The sequence below is a fragment of the Sus scrofa genome, chromosome 13 (genome assembly GCF_000003025.6).
Source record: "Sus scrofa isolate TJ Tabasco breed Duroc chromosome 13, Sscrofa11.1, whole genome shotgun sequence".
NCBI lineage: Eukaryota > Metazoa > Chordata > Mammalia > Artiodactyla > Suidae > Sus > Sus scrofa.
Window position 1 is genome coordinate 189,704,116 of NC_010455.5, and position 17,506 is coordinate 189,721,621.

The 17,506-nt window shown below is 43.2% G+C and overlaps 1 protein-coding gene and 1 long non-coding RNA gene across 9 annotated transcripts in view; both read right to left on the reverse strand.

The window, feature by feature from the left end:
- Window positions 1-12,005, reverse strand: part of APP (amyloid beta precursor protein) — a 281,267-nt gene extending 269,262 nt beyond the window's left edge. For 3 of the 8 annotated variants that reach the window (XM_005670306.3, XM_021068567.1, XM_021068568.1), the window contains exon 1: window positions 11,740-11,985. In XM_005670306.3, coding sequence (XP_005670363.1) covers window positions 11,740-11,796 — 57 coding nt within the window. In that variant the 5' untranslated portion in view covers window positions 11,797-11,985. 8 annotated transcript variants of the gene reach the window in all.
- Window positions 5,203-11,733, reverse strand: LOC110256540. The gene is made up of 2 exons (XR_002338172.1): window positions 11,404-11,733; window positions 5,203-10,490 (listed from the first exon to the last, which is right to left on the reverse strand). It is a non-coding gene; the product is annotated as an uncharacterized LOC110256540 (long non-coding RNA).

Genomic DNA, 17,506 nt, shown 5'->3' on the forward strand with positions numbered 1-17,506 from the left:
TCACTCTCATTGGAAGGATTTTCAGAAACAGAAGTTTAAACTACCTTGGGCACAATCCAGCAGAGTGAAGGCTAAGCTCTTGGGTGTTCCTGTCATAAAAACAAAAGAAAATTCTCATCTCCTCCATCACTCCCCAAACCTGTTCTTCCTATGAGGTTAGTGAGGAGACAGGAAGTGGGCAAATCCCCAAAACCTACGCTGACTGCTCATGGAGAATCTTTCCTTTGGTTTGGTTCAGCATGTTTCTTAATCTACCCATTGTCCTCTACATCCCTTTGTATTGTATCTCCTCTACATTCCAGAATGCCAACTGTCACCCAATACCCTACCTCTCCTTTATCAAAAGGAGAATCTGGAATGTACTCGGGGCATCCGTATTCCCAGCAAAGAGATCACATGTACCAGCCTCCCTTACAGCTAGGGCTACCATCTGGCTAGAAAGATGAAGCAGACATTGACAGAGACTTCGGCAAAGGTTCCTAAACCTAACTGAACCATAGTCATCAACGGCTACCCCCATTTTAAGAACATCTAAGAGTACCCCATTGCTGAGAAAACGAAGTTCAAACTCAACAAGGCATCCAAAGTTTTAATCTCCTACTGTCCCACACCATGTCCCCAAGCCACATTCACATGGCTTCCTCTCTTGAATCTCTACATCTTTGTTGCTCCTTCTGTTTGAAAAGCCCTACAATGCCCCGGTTAAGTTTTACTTATCCTTGAAACCCAGTTCAAATGCTGCTGGCCTTCTCTATGAAGACTTTGTACCTTCTTCCATTGTGGCCTTTAGCAGACAGTACTTAATTATATCTCCGTCTCTTTCTTCCCCCGTCAGGCTGCAAAACCTCTTAGGAATAGACTGAGTCACCTCTGTTTACTCACAGCCGCAGGAAGATTCTAGGGCTCCTGTAACCCGAAACACAGAAGGCATCCAGTACACATGCAAAACATGAATGATATTTTTAAAAATTCAAGGAAAGTGGGAGAAAATAGAGAGAAAAAGTTAGTAATAATGAAAATCATAAATGGGGGTCAGCATCACAGAAGTCAATCACAAATGCCCCGAGAAAATATGGAAGAAAGACAAAACAGGTGAACACATAATCCAAATATCCAATTAAACATCCTGTATTAAACTTTCCCATCATCTGCTAACAGAAGAATCAATTGATGGGCTTGGGTTTATGTTTCACATGGTACATTTCTGAGATGAATGAGCAAATAAGCAACGAGGTCACAAGTCAGATTTTTCTTTTGAAAAGCATAAATAATTTAAAAATACCAATAAGCCCTTAGAATGATATTTTCAGAAAAAAAAGAAACTTAAGCTAAATGTTTTTCTCTTTATTGGCTATTTATGAAATCAATAAATGCAACTAAACACACACACACACAAACAAATACTCCCAATACATTTAACACTTCCCTTCTTCTCCTTAGAACACGACCCAGAAAATTCACAAAGATACAAATTTAACCTCTGAGTCCAGCTCACAAAAGGGAAGGGAAATATTAAAACAGCAAATGGACATGGAAAGAAATTGCTTCGGAACTAGGTGGGTCAGCTTCCTGTCTTGTTTATTCAAGTATGTCTTCCCTGCCATTGTTTGTTATCTTTGTCCTGGATGTGACGAATGGCCACGTTGATTAATTACTCAGTCCCAAGTTCCCTGGACTTACCACTGTCTTCAGACAGCTCTATCCAGCAACCTTTGCCTCTACCCTTTCAGCTCTCCAGCCACATGGTCACCCTCAGAGTATTCCCTCCCTCCTCTCATACGTCACTGATCAAGTACCCAGTGATTCCAAAATTGCCATTCTGTCACAAATGAAGTCTTGAAACTGGAGCCCTTCACAATTGTTCAAACAAACAGCAACATGTAAGCTGCTTTCCTGTTCAACCATCCTATCAGCCAAAACTTGTCCCACAAAAAAACCACCACAGGATTTCAAAATTTAGTTTACTTTTTATTAGATTGAAATTTTCTGGATTCTGTGGTGTATGTGAATTTAACACTGGACACAAAACATTAAAAACAAGACTGAGAAAACACTGGCAAGACATAAGGCTAATCATAATGACCTTAATTAGATTTCCAACGCTTGTCAAGTTAATAGCATACAGGAGTGTTGGCTTCAAGCCCTTGAACATGAAAAGTATGATTCTTTTAGAGGATAGAAGTAACAGAATTTCAAATTTTTTTTTTTCCTTAAAGGGTCATTTTGATCCTGGGTCACACTAAAGCTGAAAATAAATCTTAACTGTGAAATGACAAAAAAGCAGGTAACTGAAAAAAGACAATGATAATGAAATTTTCATTTGGATGGCCACTCAATTTCATTCCAATATACAATGTCTTTCATTCTAAACCCCACCATCTTATTCAAAGAAAATCACTTCTAGGGGACCCTCAATTGAAAGTGTCCCAATCAGTCAGGGGATTGTTGAGGTATTTCAAGAACAAGGCATTTTTGGCTGGGTGAACTGAATGTCTGAAATAAAGAGCTGCATATGAAGTCATTGGTAGCATTTATAAAATCTTTTCACAATAAAATGTTTTCGAAAAGGCAGAAGAAATAAATCTTAAAAAGCTTCAATTTTTTTCTGTACACTTATAGTTGTGTCATTCACAAGTTGTTTTTTTTTAACATAAGAGAAGTTAATTCAACTGTTGAGACTCAAACACAATTCTGTATTACTACAGTATAAAATCTGAGTCTTCCTTTTTTTTTTTTTTTTGTCTTTTTGCCTTTTCTAGGCCTGCACCCATGGCCTATGGAGGTTCCAGGCTAGGGGTGGAATTGGAGCTGTAGCCACCAGGCCTACGTCAGAGACACAGCAACGCAGGATCCGAGCCACGTCTGCAACCTACACCACAGCTCACGGCAACACCGGACCCTAAACCCACTGAGCAAGGGCAGGGACCGAACCCGCAACCTCATGGTTCCTCGTCAGATTCGTTAACCACTGCGCCACGGATGGGAACTCCATAATTTGAGTCTTCCTCTAAAACATTTATCAAGTACCTAATAAATACCAGATGGAAGGAAGGCACTGTAGTCAGTGACGAAACAAATGACAGGAAACAGTCTGTGATCACAGTCAATATTAACTTCTCTGCTCCACCATTTTTGTTTTGTTTTGTTTGTCTTGCCAGACCCACGCATACATTCCCAAGCCAGGGATGGAACCCGAGTAGTGACAATGCCAGATCCTTAACCCACTGAGCCACAAGGGATCTCCCACCAGTTTTGTTTTTAATATCAAACCACCAAAGTGGATCCCCTGTCCCCATTACTGTTTAACATTCCAGTGAATAAACAGTTCCTTGCTCCAGATGTCTGGGTTTACATATGACCACATCAGAGCATCTCCCTGATCATAATACCCCATAAATATCACACTCACAGCAAACTTCCACCCTGTAATATACCTTTACCCAACGTAATTTTTTTCCAAGTCCCCCACCCCTTGCTGTTTATTCCGTCTACCCCTCATTGTAATGTAAGCTCTCATGAAGGGAGGACCTCAAAAAATATTGGTTAAATGAAGGAGAGAATTTTCCTTTTCCGGGTTTGCCCTTAAAAATCTAGGTGTCTGTGTATAAAAATAAGCTAGTAACGTTTCCATAGAAATTTGACTTTAATTTTAAGTGGCTCATTCATTAACATGTATCTGAATAAATTATCCTTAGAATGATTAGTCTGCATATTTGCAAGTTTCTACAGGAGTTTCTTAAAAACTCATCATTTATATCAATATACTGCCATGACAAAATTGTTTTAAAGAAACCATAACAAGCGATTAAGAGCATCAACATGAGCTCATATGTTACTTTTCATATGCTGTTTTTACGTCAGTCTCTAAAGACTTAAGCTAAGATTTCAAAAAAATTACATCATTTTTAAAGGCTCAGCCTTCAAAGTAGATAAGGGCTCTTTTGAAAGATAAAAAAAAAGTCTATAAATATGGTTACAAAATAGCACTTATCTATTTTCATTATGTGCGCCTATTTATTCCATGACAACTCAGTTGTATTATTTATAAAAACAATAATTATGCTTTTGAAAAGCCATCCAATAGTAAGAGCAAACACAAAAAGTCCTCTTTTTTTGGATTAGCCAACCCTTAATAGACAATGCTGCTTTCTTCATTTTTGATTGAAAGTAAAAAATTATGCTGTCTTGTTAATTTTGTTGTAATCAAGTTCATGCAGACAGGAGAACTAACCAATGACTTTGTGGTCACTGGGGGTAAGAGGTCAGGTTTAAAGTACACAAATGTATCTCAAGGGTGGGATTTAAACTCCTTTATTCCTGCAAAACGTCTTCACGGGGTGAAAACATATCACAGTCATTAAAGCTTTGAAATTTAACAAAGCAACAAGAGTAGTGATGTCTTTCTTCACTTAATACAAGTGACTTTTCTTGGTAGAGCAGATCGCTTATTCTCCTAAGCATCCTTTAAGGCTGAAAAGTAATTTATTAGTCATGATCGCCTAGCAGGCCTTACATTCTTTAGTGAAGATAGTATGGGGGCTTCTAGGCAAGTGAACAGAGGACAAGTTATTAGATTCTCCATGAAAGAGAATCAGGCAAACAACAATTTCACAGCAACACAATAATCACCCCCAATTTTTTTTTTTTTCTCAAATTTCTCAGCTTAAAGATCTCAACTTGGTAAAATAAAAATAAAAAGAGAGAAAGAGAGAGACCATGTGAAAATGAGAAGATACAAACAGTGGGGTCCATCACTAATAAGACCCTTAAGAGTTCCAGAATCTGTGCATCCACAAAACAGTCTATTGTTCTTTTTCCTTTTCTGAAATGTTTATCTTGCTTATTCCCTGCCCTCCTCCCCCCAGGGACCCTACATGTGTGGTTGTGGCACCTTCATTCCTCTCTGTATTTCCTCTGAACAGGACGTTTATTCAAAATGGGTGCATAATTACATCCTACTAACTGCATCCACTTTTTTGATTGAGTAGGACAGTGATAAATACATGAACTGGCATTATTAAAGAAAAAAAAAGAAGAAAGAAAAACACATTCCTTGGGACTTTGCTTATTGATTCTTCAATGTCTTAAACACAGTGTCACCAATTTGGGGTATTCTCAAATATTTTTAGCCTCATCTTGAAACTGAGATTGAAAACCTTCTGTTTTAGAATGAATAAAATACGCTGATTTTTGTTTTTTTTGTTTTTTGTCTTTTTAGGGTCACACCCTCGGCATATGGAAGTTCCCAGGCTAAGGGCTGAATCAGAGCTACAGGTTCCGGCCTATACCACAGCCACAGCGACACAGGATCCTTAACCCACTGAGCAGGGGCAGGGATAAAACCCCAGTCCTCATGCATACTAGTCGGGTTTGTTTACCACTGAGCCACGGTAGGAACTCCACTTATTTTTAAAAGTATGCTTTTAATTAAGCAGTAGATCACTCTTAAATTTCAGAGCAGACCACTATAAAGTTTACCATCATCTGCTTGGTAACAGACTTCATTTTATTTGGAAAACTGACTTCTTACAGGGGTGCTGCCTCCTTAAGCAGTCTGCTCTTTAGTTTCCTCATCCTCTGGTGAGGATCATTTCAAGGTTCCTCTCTAGGTAGGACCAAAATTCTTTTGCTGGCATTTGAAATCTTCCATTTCTGCCTAGATTAGCCAAACTTGTTTATTCTTTTTTCTAGTTGTGCACACACACAGGTGATGGTCAACAAACAGCTGAGTTAATAATGGAGCCAGAATATAAACTTGCTCAATTTTATATGTGTGTAGCAAGATGCCAGTTAGCACATATTTAAACTACGTCTTTCTCATTCGTGTAATAACTGCTTATGCCTTTTACATCTGTACTGTTCGAGTTTTCCTATGAGCAGGAATTGGCTTAATGGTTTTCCAAAAAACCCCTCCAATAAAAATACATGTGAATATTTAATAAACAAAATTTTACAATATACATTTAAAAAAATTATCTGTGATGTATTTTTAAAAATGTAAATCAAATTATTTCATTCTTATCATGAACAAATTGCCAGAATCTTGCAATAGTCTTAAGTGGTCAGTAAGTGCATTAGTCATTAAGTGAAATATCACATAGATTTTTTTTTTTAACATTCAACAGTGTATGAGAATAAATGTATCCATTTTACATCATCATTATAAACAGTAATTGTAACTAACATGTAGTTCTTATAAAATGCCATCAGGTTACATATATATTAACTCATATACTGTTCCAAGCATGTTACATATATAGTAACTCAATCTTCAACAACCATAAACAGGATTATACTCATTTTACAAAGGAAAAAAGTGAGGCACACAATCAGGATTTACCCACAGACAACCCTGGCCCAGCCCAGGCTCTTGATCAATGTGAGAGGCTACCAGTCCTGAACAAGTGAGAAACTCCATGATTTGCATGCTGGCCTGACATCACGTTGGTATCGAAATCAAGGCTGTAAATGGTCCACTACTTTCCATAGAGCTGGCTTTTAAAAGCCTTTCAAAATTTTCCTTATTTCAATCATTAGCTTCTTTCATAAAATACTATAACCCTAGCAATGTTGAAGTTAAATCTGTATTTCACGTTTCTTCCAAATGTAGCCACACAAAATAAATTTAACTAAAATGGCCTTAGTCCCCATCTCTGCTAAGATTTCATATGTGAAACTGAGTCTCTGTATCACACTCTGAGAGTCAACTAACTAACCTACTCAGCATCCCTTTTTCACAGAACTATTAGTTTATGAACATGTACAGGCTTTATTTTTCCCCCTCAATGAATTATTTTATTCCTGGAGCAGTCATTCAAATCCAGTTTGGGGTTCTACTTCTAAACATACCAGTAATGCATATCTAGTAACCATTAATCTGAAGAGGAAAATTCACCCAATATTTTTTTCAAAGAAAACCCCCTACTGAAACGGTTATTTCTTAAAATATCCACATTAAACTGAAGAAATTGTTACATAACATTTTGCCCTTCACTATGGCTTTCATTTCCAAATTCATTTTGAGGGTTCAGGTACCATCTGCCTTCCTTTTACTAACAACTACAATAAAAGCTAAGAAATAGCCATTTTTTGGCCTAAACTGGCTACTCATCCCTTCACTTTGGCCTCCTCCACTGGCCACCCTCTGGTTCTCCAGCCACTCAGGAGGGTGTATCTGGATACTGGCTGTGAGACCCAGGGTGACAGTATTTCCAAGGATTTGCAGACCATGGTGTAAGTATCAATTCCCACTCCATCAATTTCCACTCACGTTTGTATGTGAGGGTCCACTATGAAAGGAAACCATTTCATAGTCAAGTAAAACACAAAAAGATAGAAAACTACAGAAAAAAAAAAAAAAACAGCTGAAATATTTTATTTTCCCCACCCTCCTCATTGTTGCTCAGTGAAATCACTTTTTTTCATCACATACTCACTGCTTCACTCAAGGTCCCTATTGAAGATGCCGTATCAGAGCTCTCAGACCCTGCTTTCACCCCCTCACCTCTGGCCCCTCAAATCCTTACTTGGAATTCCCTGCTCCCTTCTGGAGTGTACCCCTGCACCCTTCTTTTCCATCTTAGCATCTGTCGCAATTCATGAACACACGCCTCCACCGGTCTGTTTACTGAGTCTTTCCTACAAGACTGGAAGCTTCGTGTAGCAAGACAGTTTGGTTCACCAGACTATCTGCAGCGCTACAGGACTAGGCATAGCTCAAAAAAAGAATCAATACGAATTGTCCTGAATGAATAGATGGAGAAACCAGGAAAATCAAATCCCACACTGTCTCCACCCATACCTTCAAAGAGGAGTGCGCAAGCATGTGCGTGTGTGTGTGTGTGTGTGTGTGTGTGTGTGTGTGTGTCTGTCTGTCTGTCTGTCTGTCTACCTGGGAGGGGAAAGGTGGAGAGAGGTATGTAAACAAATACTGAAACCCCAAAGATATAATCTCCCTTCCCCAGGATACAAACCCGGTTGGAAAGGAACCATCAAGAAATTCTCCAGGATCACCTCATCCCCACTGTTCCTTTATTCCTTACATACAGATGTTTATATGGTTAAGACTTTTACTCAGTATTTCACTTAATCTGTACTTTCCTCCTGGTACTTAACACTTTCTGTTTTCTTTTATAATCATGTGCCTGTCCTATTGACTCTGCAAACTTCCTGGGTACAAAGGATATGAATAAGGGTGTGGAGAAATAAGACGTAGGCAAGTCAACCCAAAGCTGACATCCTCAAGCTTTATTTTTCAAGTACACGTACAAGGTTTATCTTTGCATTTGTAACTGACATACCCAGGCAGAGACTGAAGAAGGATACGAATGGCAAACGCTCTGCAAGCTCTTAAGGTAATACATGTGCCCACCTCGCAAATGTGCAGAAACAGAATGTACATTTCTGATGGATTTTTCCACATCTTCAAGGGTAGTTTGATGGCCACAGGAAAGGCACACAATAGCTCTGCTTATTTCTAGAATGACTGACAATCGCCACTTCATATAAATATCTGTATAAATGTCTCTAGTATGCCATAAACAGTAATTCAAAATAGAGATCCTCCAGCAACAGGGAGAAAGCATTTTCCACAAAGATAACCTCTCCGTTTTTCTTTTTCTTTTCCATTATGGTTTATTGAATAGCATTAGGATACTGAATACCATTCCCTGTGCTATACAATGGGATCTTGTTGTTTAGCCATTATATAATAGTCTGTATCTGCTAGTCCCAAACTCTCAATCTCTCTCTCCCTGCCCCCTCCCCTTGGAAACCACAAATCTGTTCTCTGTGTCTGTGAGCCTGTTTCTGACCTCTCTGCTTTTCTTCAAGCCAATATTCAATGGACAACTCCCCCCCCCGCCCCCCGCTTTTTTTCCAATCAGTCATTCCTACTTGGGATCTATTTAGTTGTATGTTCCTCTTTACCACCCCAACCAGAAAGAATACTCTATCTGGAGTACTTCTTGGTAGTACTAGCACAGGCTCCTAAGTGCCTATCAAGCACCTGCTGGTTAGGGTGACAAGAGAGCAGCTTTGGTGCCCTGCTGGTTATCACAGCTTCGCAGGGATCAGCAAGACACAGTGACTCTCCTTCACTCACCATCAAATCTGAGCTTTGCTATTCTGTGCCGAGGCAATTACCATTAGGGCAGCTCTAGCCAGTGTGAGGAGGTTTGTCTCTGAATTAGCACCAGTACTGAATGAGCACCAGTACCAAAGCAGATAATTGTGATGAGGTTACACAACATCAAGGGTTAAAAAAAAAAAGAAAGAAAGAAAAAAAAAAAAAAACACAAAAAGCAAAAAACAAAACTTTAAGTTTAAATAAATAAATGTCGGGGCCTTTTAAACTCATGCTCTGTCGCTACACCCGGGAAAATCATCAACCCAGGTAATGATGTGTCCCCCAGAAGCTGAAGCCCCTTATTATTGCCCTCATTTGTCTTTTTTCAAGCCATTTGTAGCAGACCTATTTTCTAAGCCCTGCAAAAGATAGTCAACTCATAATTACATCTTTTCCATGGACAGAGACTGAGCCTGATAACCGCCCCCCAAACCTCATCAGAGTGAACTGCCTACCTTTCCATTAACGCTCCACAAAATGAACTAATGTGAATCTCACCTCCACCCTTGGAAAGAGGTGACAGTAACCAGTGAAAATATCTAAGTTTGGCAGAAAGAGCAAAAAATGCAATCAAACAGGGTAAAAAAGAAATCTGAATCATATTTGCCTGCACGCTGCTTCCTTTTACAAAGAAAAAAATCCTGCTCATAAAAGTTAAATATTTACATTTTGGCAAAAGGCTCCACTATAAAAGATATGATATGCTTTTAATTACTTGTGTTTTTAATGTGTAATAAAACAATCAGGAGAACTGAAATAAGAGTAAATTTAACTGTCAGAAAAACCAGAGTTCTCTTAATTAAATGCATTTTTAAATGGAAAGCCAAATGCTTCGACTCTTAAAACAATCTGCCTTAACAAGCCCCCAGGTGATTCCTGAGCCACTTGTAGGAAAAAGGCAGAGGGGGAAAAAGTTCAATGACCCTGTAAATTAGGGACTAAACAGCTGAAATGGTGTGATAGTCCGTATAATCTCAGTTACACTACGGGAAAACATTTGTCCAGAAATTGCTCTTTTGGAAAATCCCATGAGTTAGGGGAAAAGGAGGGGGAAAAATGGGGAAAGAGAGGTTACAAATGCTAAGATACCAAATGGGAACTCAAATGATGCGAAATACGTTTTCTGCCTCAACTGCCAAGCAAATAATTTCTCAACATCTTCAGATGAAAAGGAAAATAGTCATTTTGCACAGGCGTTAGCTGAATGTTCGAGAGTTGGATGAATGGGGAGGACTTGTTATACACCTAGTGGTGGGTGGATTTCACCAGGCTGCAGCCTCCACACAGCTTTTCTTTGCTGCACTGCAGAGGCGCCATCTTCTCCGTCTTAATCTTCACTCAATTCAATCCTTTTATCTGCACCCTAAAAAAAAAGACCCTGAGGACCCTCCCCAGCAGTCCGCGCCCCCCGGGGAGCTAAACCGGACTGCCCAGCACTGCCAGGGAAGAGGCCGCGCCTTAATCAGACAAACGCCTCCTTTGATGCACAGGAAGAGAGCTCGTGGCTCCCCACCACCCGCCACTGCCCCTTCCAGACGCACACTCCACTCTCCGCGTATTTCTCCCCAAGGACTTTACAACCGAGAACAGAATGAGCAAGCCTCGGAGGTGATGGGGTGGGGGGAGGAAGTAGAGGGGCCCAGAGGCTCGGCCAGAGTCGCCCCAGCAGCGCCCCAGCCCCCTCCGGGACGGGCGCGCAGCGCGGAGAAGGGAGTCAGGCGGGAGCCTCGGTGGCGCACAGACTAACTCAGCTCAGCCCACCGCGCCCCGGGCTGGCGAGGGCGGGGTGTCGCGGCTTTTGTTCCCGGGGACCTTCCTTGTCCCTCTCCCGGAGAATGTGAGGGTGCGAGCGAACGCCCGGGATATTTAGGCTTGGGGAAGGTGCGATGTGGCTGTGGATCTCCGACCCCTCCCATCTCTCGCAACTTAGCACAAAAGGGAGACACAGAAATGCACAAAGTTTGCCTGCCGAGGGTGGTGCCTGACCCTGCTTGGGGTCGCACTCAGGAGGCAGCCCCGAGCAACCGAGAAGAGGGAGGAGGAGGAGGTCGGGCAGAAAAGGGGCGGTGGGGATGTGAAGGGAAGGTGAAACCGCGGGGGAAAAGCGAGGGAAAGCGGGGGTGGGGGGGTTGGGGAGAGAGATGACCAGCTTCCCAAGCCGTCCCGACTCCTCCCTAGGGCCCGAGAGAAAGGGAAAGGCAGCGATTAAGAGCTGGGGACAGGATCCAGGGACTGTGGGTTTTCGGCTTTTCCCACGTGCTCCCTCCCCCACCTACCATCTGGACGTCTCTAGCTGCCCCGGGTCCCCGGTTCCGAGGCAGGGACTAAGTCAGGGTCTGAGCTGCAGATAGCCTCCTCCTCTTCTCTCCCCCGACTGAAGCGGACCCGGGCTCCCGACCCCTCACCCGCTCCTTCCCCGCGGGCCGGAGAGCGCGTCCCCGGGGCAGGGCTGGGCCAGAAGCGGGGATGCGCAGGGTGCCCGCAAGCGGGGGCGTAAGGCCTGAGGAGAGTGGGGTGGTCCTCGACTAACCCCAGCTTCTCTGGGTTAAAGACTTGGATTAATCGGGTCTCCACTGTCCCCCTCCGACCCCATTCCGAGGCGCGGCACCCACCTCCAGCGCCCGAGCCGTCCAGGCGGCCAGCAGGACCAGTGCCAAACCGGGCAGCATCGCGACCCTGCGCGGGGCACCGAGTGCGCTGCTGTTCGCGTGGGATCCGCCGCGCCCTTGCTCTGCCGGTGTCGCTGCCGCTGTCTACGGTGGCCCCGCGCTCGCGCTGCCCCGGGTGCTCTCTCCTACCGCTGCCGAGGAAACTGACCGAACAGCAGCGCGGCGGCGGGGCTCGGAGCCCGGGCGAGTCAGCTGATCCGGCCCACCCCGCTCGGCACCCGAGAGAGACCCCTAGCGGAGCCGCCGGGGAGCTGCGCGCGCTCGGCCGGGAGGGGCCCGCGGCCCCCGGCGCCCCCGGCGCCCTCGGCGCCCACAGGTGCGGGGCCCTCGGCTCCCGCCGGGTCCCCCCGGCTCCCCGCCCGCTTCCCTGGCCTGGACCCCTCGAGCAGTAGGAGGGAGACTCTGGGGCCGGGAGAGGGACCGTGCAGGATCAGGGAAAGGTGAGTCGTAGGACGACTGGGCTCCAGAAAAGTCGGGAGCGCTCCCCGCTCGTTCCCGTGAGCTTGACTCATCCGACCCCGCAGGCCTCTCGGGGGTGTCGTATAAATGGGTTGCTGCTGGGGTGCGTTTTTATCCGCATTTAATTTTTTGTCTCGGTTTGGAGAGGTGGGGGAGGCGTTTCTGGAAGAGACTGAGAACAAGACTAGCTTAAAGGAAATAGGATTTCTTTGCTTGCTAGGAGAGCAAAAGCCCTCTTTTTTTTTTTTTTTTTTTTTTTTTTTTTTGTCAAAAGCAGCCACGAGCAACCTGGAATTTCTATCTTTAGACTGAACCGAAGGAGAAAGGCGCCGGACCAGGAGAAGAAGCGGCGACCTATTTACTTCTCCTTGAAAGAAGGGTTTTTAATTTTTTTTTTAAATTTTTTGTTTGTTTTTGTTTTGAGAAGGGGACAGTCATCTGGGATTTTTTTTTTTTTTTTTTTTAAATCAGGCAGGGATGTAGTGTCCATCTGAGACGCGGGTGAAGTGAAAGAAAGGTTGTGGAAAGATGATTTCTCCTCGACCCCCATACCTCAGAACTTCTGACCTCCAACTCCGTCCTTGTTCCTTCTTGTGTCTGCCCGGGATTACAGAAGTGAACCTTCTAGGGAAGCCACTTTCTCCTAGGTTAAACACAATCCACCCATGGTCGGGTTAGTGTCTGGTGAGTCTAGAATGGTCTAGAACTGCCCTGCTCTTGACCTGAAGGACAAGCCACAGTCCACAGGGGCGCTGGTGGGAGGGAAAGAAGCCACAGGCTCAGCCGTGGAATCGTGGCTCAGCCGAGGATGCCGGCTTCCTTCCAGATAAGATAACATTTCTGGGCCAGCTCCCCTGGATATTGTCTTCTCTCTTATTAACCCCGTTAGGCATCCAAGCTGGTCCCTTGAATTACTTTCTCTCCTGAATGACCTTTGAACCTCCTCAACCAATGGTGACAAATATTCGTTAGTTCGAATTATTTGTTTACGTGCTTATGTCATTTACTTCCTCCAAAAGCCAGTGAGGCCCTTACTGTTATTATTCCCATTTGTAAAGTAGGAAGCTGACGCTAAAAACCTCCTCCCCAATCTCACAGCAAGTAAGTGGCAAGAGGTTGGGACTGCAGGGAAAAAAGGCCCAAGTGACAGCAAAACCCAGTTGCTTCCAAACATGTTTACCCACCACCGCAGGTGTGTGAGACAAATTGAAGGCACCTGATAGGAAATAGGAATATGACTTAAAAATGGGTAGGAAGCAGGCCTGGCTCCACAATTTGCAGGGTCCAGTGCAAAATAAAAAGGTGGGACTCTTTCTTCCAAAGTGAAGAATTTTAAGATGATAACAGCTGCACGTTCAATCAAGCACAAGACCCTTCTGAGCTCAGATCCTGTGTGATGGAGCAGATGCCTGCCTATGGAGCCAGTCCTGGGAGGCAGGAAGCCATTTTTAAGAGCAAGGGACTTTTATTGAGCACAGAATTCAAAGATAGAGAGGTGAGGTTATAATCTGCGATTATATATGAGTTCCTAGATTTGGCATTTCCCTTTCCCACTGTTGAAATGCACCCCAGTGATCCATCCCTGGAGAAGCTGTTCCTGGCAGAAGATGGTTGGCTGCTGCCTGTGTCAGAATGATAGGCATTCTTTACATTTTCTCCTGTTTCATCACCACTCGGAGGTCCTGGTGGCTTTTACTTTTCAGCCACCATCTCTGTTTAATGCCATTTCCTGCCACAGCGTAGCTTCGGGGTCCTCTGAGCAGAAAATAAAAGGCATCTCTACTTAGAACTCTAGCCCCTGGGAAAAGGACTGACTGCTCATTGGCTGGTATCCTCACAGCCTTCCCTGCCCAGACTTAAATGCCACAGCGTAGGAGACACTAGCTCTTCAGACAGTGCATTCTGTCTGTGGGCTGTTCTGATTACTAGAAAGTTCTCAACCCCACTTAAAGCCCACATCCCTTTCCTTCAGCCTCCCACTCAGATGTCCTTGTTGCGCCTCTGGGACCAAGTCAAACCAGTGTTTCCCACACTACAGATCTTCACCGTTTGCCAGCAGTTTTCATGCTGCTTCTGCATCCAGAGTCCACTCTTTGCAAAGCAACATAAGTACTTCGTTCAACAGGTGTGCAAAAGGCACAATGGAACCTGTGTCTGGTTCTGTCCAAACTCCTCTAAATGTGTTGTGGTTTGTCTGTGTCTTTTTCTAGTATTCCAAGGGTGCTGTGGCCCCTGGAGCATGAGGAATCTCTTGCCCACCTCCGCCTGCAGGTGAGTGTTGTATTGGATTGGTGGACTCAGATTGGTCACATTTGCTACCAAGTCTCCTGTCTGTTTCATGCAAAGTGCTGCTGACCCGAATCTCTGTCATTTTGTGTTTAGGGTGTTATCTGTGCCCTACAGAAAAAAAGCCATCTTTTTAATTGAGGTTTAGTTGATGTGCAGTATTATATGTTTCAGGTATGCAATATAGTGATTCACAGTCTGTAAAGGTTATACTCCACTTATGGTTTCTAGAAAATGTTGGTCGCATTCCATGGTGTTGTACAATATAATATGTCCCTGCAGCTTATTTGTTTTATGCGTGATAGTTTGTACCTCTTAATCCACTACACCTACCATGCCACTCCCCTCTTCCCTGCCACCCAGTGGTCACCACTCATTTGTTCTCAGTATCTGCAAGTCTTTTTCTTTTTTGTCACATTCACTCGTTTGTTTTATTTTCTAGATTCCATATGTAAATGATACCATAGAATACTTGTCTTTCTCTGACTTATTTCACTTAGCGTAATACCTTCCAAGTCCATCCATGTTGTTCCAAATGGCAAAATTTCTTTTTTGATGGCTGAGTATCACATTGTGTGTATATGTATATCATCTTTATCCATTCATCTGTTGATGGGCACTTAGGTGGCTTCCATATCTTGCCAATTATAAATACTGTTGCTGTGAGCACTGGGGTGCATGTATCTTTCTGAATTAGTGTTTTCAGTTTCGGGGGATATATACTCAGGTGTGGAATTGTTGGGTGATGTGGTAGTGCTATTTTCAGTTTTTTGAGAAACCTCAGTACTGTTTTCCACAGTGACTGCACCAGTTTACATTCCCATGGACAGTGTACAGAGGTTCCCTTTTCTCCACATCCTGGCCAACACTTGTTATTTGCGTTCTCTTTGATGGTAGCCATTCCGACAGGTGTGAGGTAATATCTTTTTGTGGTTTTAATTTGCTTTTCTCTGATGATTAAATTTGCTTTTCTCTGATGATTAACGATGTTGAGCTTCTTTTCTTGTGCCTGTTGGCCATCTGTATCTCTTCTTTGGAAAAAATGTCTATTCAGGTCTTCTGCACATTTTTTAATCAGGTTGTTTGTTTTTGATGTTGAGTCGTATGAGCCATTTATGTATTTTGGATATCAACTCCTATTAGTCATATCGTTTGCAAATACTTTCTCTCATGCCCTAGGTTGCCTTTTTGGTTTGGCAGTGTCTTTCTTTGCTGTACAAAAGCGTTTGAGTTTAATTCGGTCCTATTTGTTTATTTTTGCTTTTTTCCCCCTTGCTTTAGGAGACAGATGCAAAAATATTGCTACAGTGTATGTCAAAGAGTGTTCCACCTATGTTTTCTTCTAGGAGTTTTATGGTTTCCACCAAAAGCAGTCTTAATCTGAGCCAGGAGGCAGGGCCTGAATTAGTCTGCTATGACTATCATAACAAAGTTTCACACTCTGGGTGGCTTAACAGAAATCTATTGTCTCACAATTGTGGAAGCTAGAAGTTCATAATCAAGTTCATAATCAAGTTCATAATCAATGTCTATAAGGTTGGTTTCTTCTGGGGCCTTTCTTCTTGGCTCATGAATGGCCACCTTGTCCCTGTGTCTTCACACGGTCTTCTCGATGTGTGTGTGTATCCAGGATACCAGTCAGATTGGATTAGGCCCCCCCCCCCAAACACCTCATTTTACCTTACCTCATTCAACACCCTGTCTCATGTTATAGTCATATTCTGAGGTATTGGAGGTTAGAGTTCAACATCTGAATTTGGGGCAGGAGAGAGAGACACAGTTCAGTCTATAACAGGTACACATTTAGAGCAGCTAGGCCTTGTTTAACAATCCTCTCACTAGTCCTTGACACTTATCACCCGGGGTCAGTGGTTCTTCTGCCCTTCAGGATTGGAAAATCATTTAGCTCCACAGAAAAAAAAGAAATTGAAGAATTCTGCTTTCTTTCTGCTGTGCATTGACATTGCATCATGATCCCTAGCAGCTACCTCAACCAAGATCATCTGGTTCCGAAAGCAAGCAAAATGTTCTTTGAAATCTTTCCTTAGATAATTTTATCAGAGCTTAAACTTAGATTGACATGTACAGTCTGTATTCGTTTGCTAGAGCTGCTGTAACAAAATACCACAGACTGGGTGGCTTAAGTGACATAAATTTATTTTCTCACAGTTCCAAGAGGTAGAAGTTCCAGATCAAGAGGCTTGCAGGCTTGGACTCCTCTGCAGCCTCTCTCCTGGGCTTCCTGATGGCCACTTTCTTGCTGTGTCCCCACCTGTTTTTCCTCTGTGAGTGTGCAGCCTTGGAATCTCTTTCTATATGTCCTTATCTCTTCTTCTTATAAGGACCCTGGTCAGATTGGATTAGGTTCCACCCCAGTGGCCTGATTTTAACGTAGGTACCCCTTTCAAGCCCTGTCCCCCAATACCATCACCTTCTGGGGCACTGGGAACCAGGCTTCAACACATGCATTTGGGGAGAACACAATTCAGTCCATATCAAAACCTCTAAAATTATTCTCACATTTAAGCTGCCCTCCTATCCACTCTCGAGAATGGGTTCCTTCCATCTTTTATTCATGTCCTTTTGAAACCAGCACGCTTCCTAGGGAACCAGAATGGTTTCTTTAGCTGCCTCCCAGCTGAATATTTGGAAACTTGTTCACTCCAGCCTTTCAATAGTGTGGTATATTATGGCACCTTCTGGAGAGGTGCTACCTTGCTGAGTATTAGCTGCAATGGCCCACACTGTGACTTATTTGAGAGTTTCATATGCTTTTCCACCTGTCTTCCCTTCTAGAACCTCATGCTGATTCCTGTTTGTAGACCAGGAGTAGATCCTGAGTTGCATTCTCTCTCATCTTTTTTTTACCTTCGTAAGACAGAAGGTATTTCATATATTTCTTTATCTCGACTACAGCCTTAAATATCTACACAAGTCTAAGCTGTAAATAGTATTCAAGCTTTCC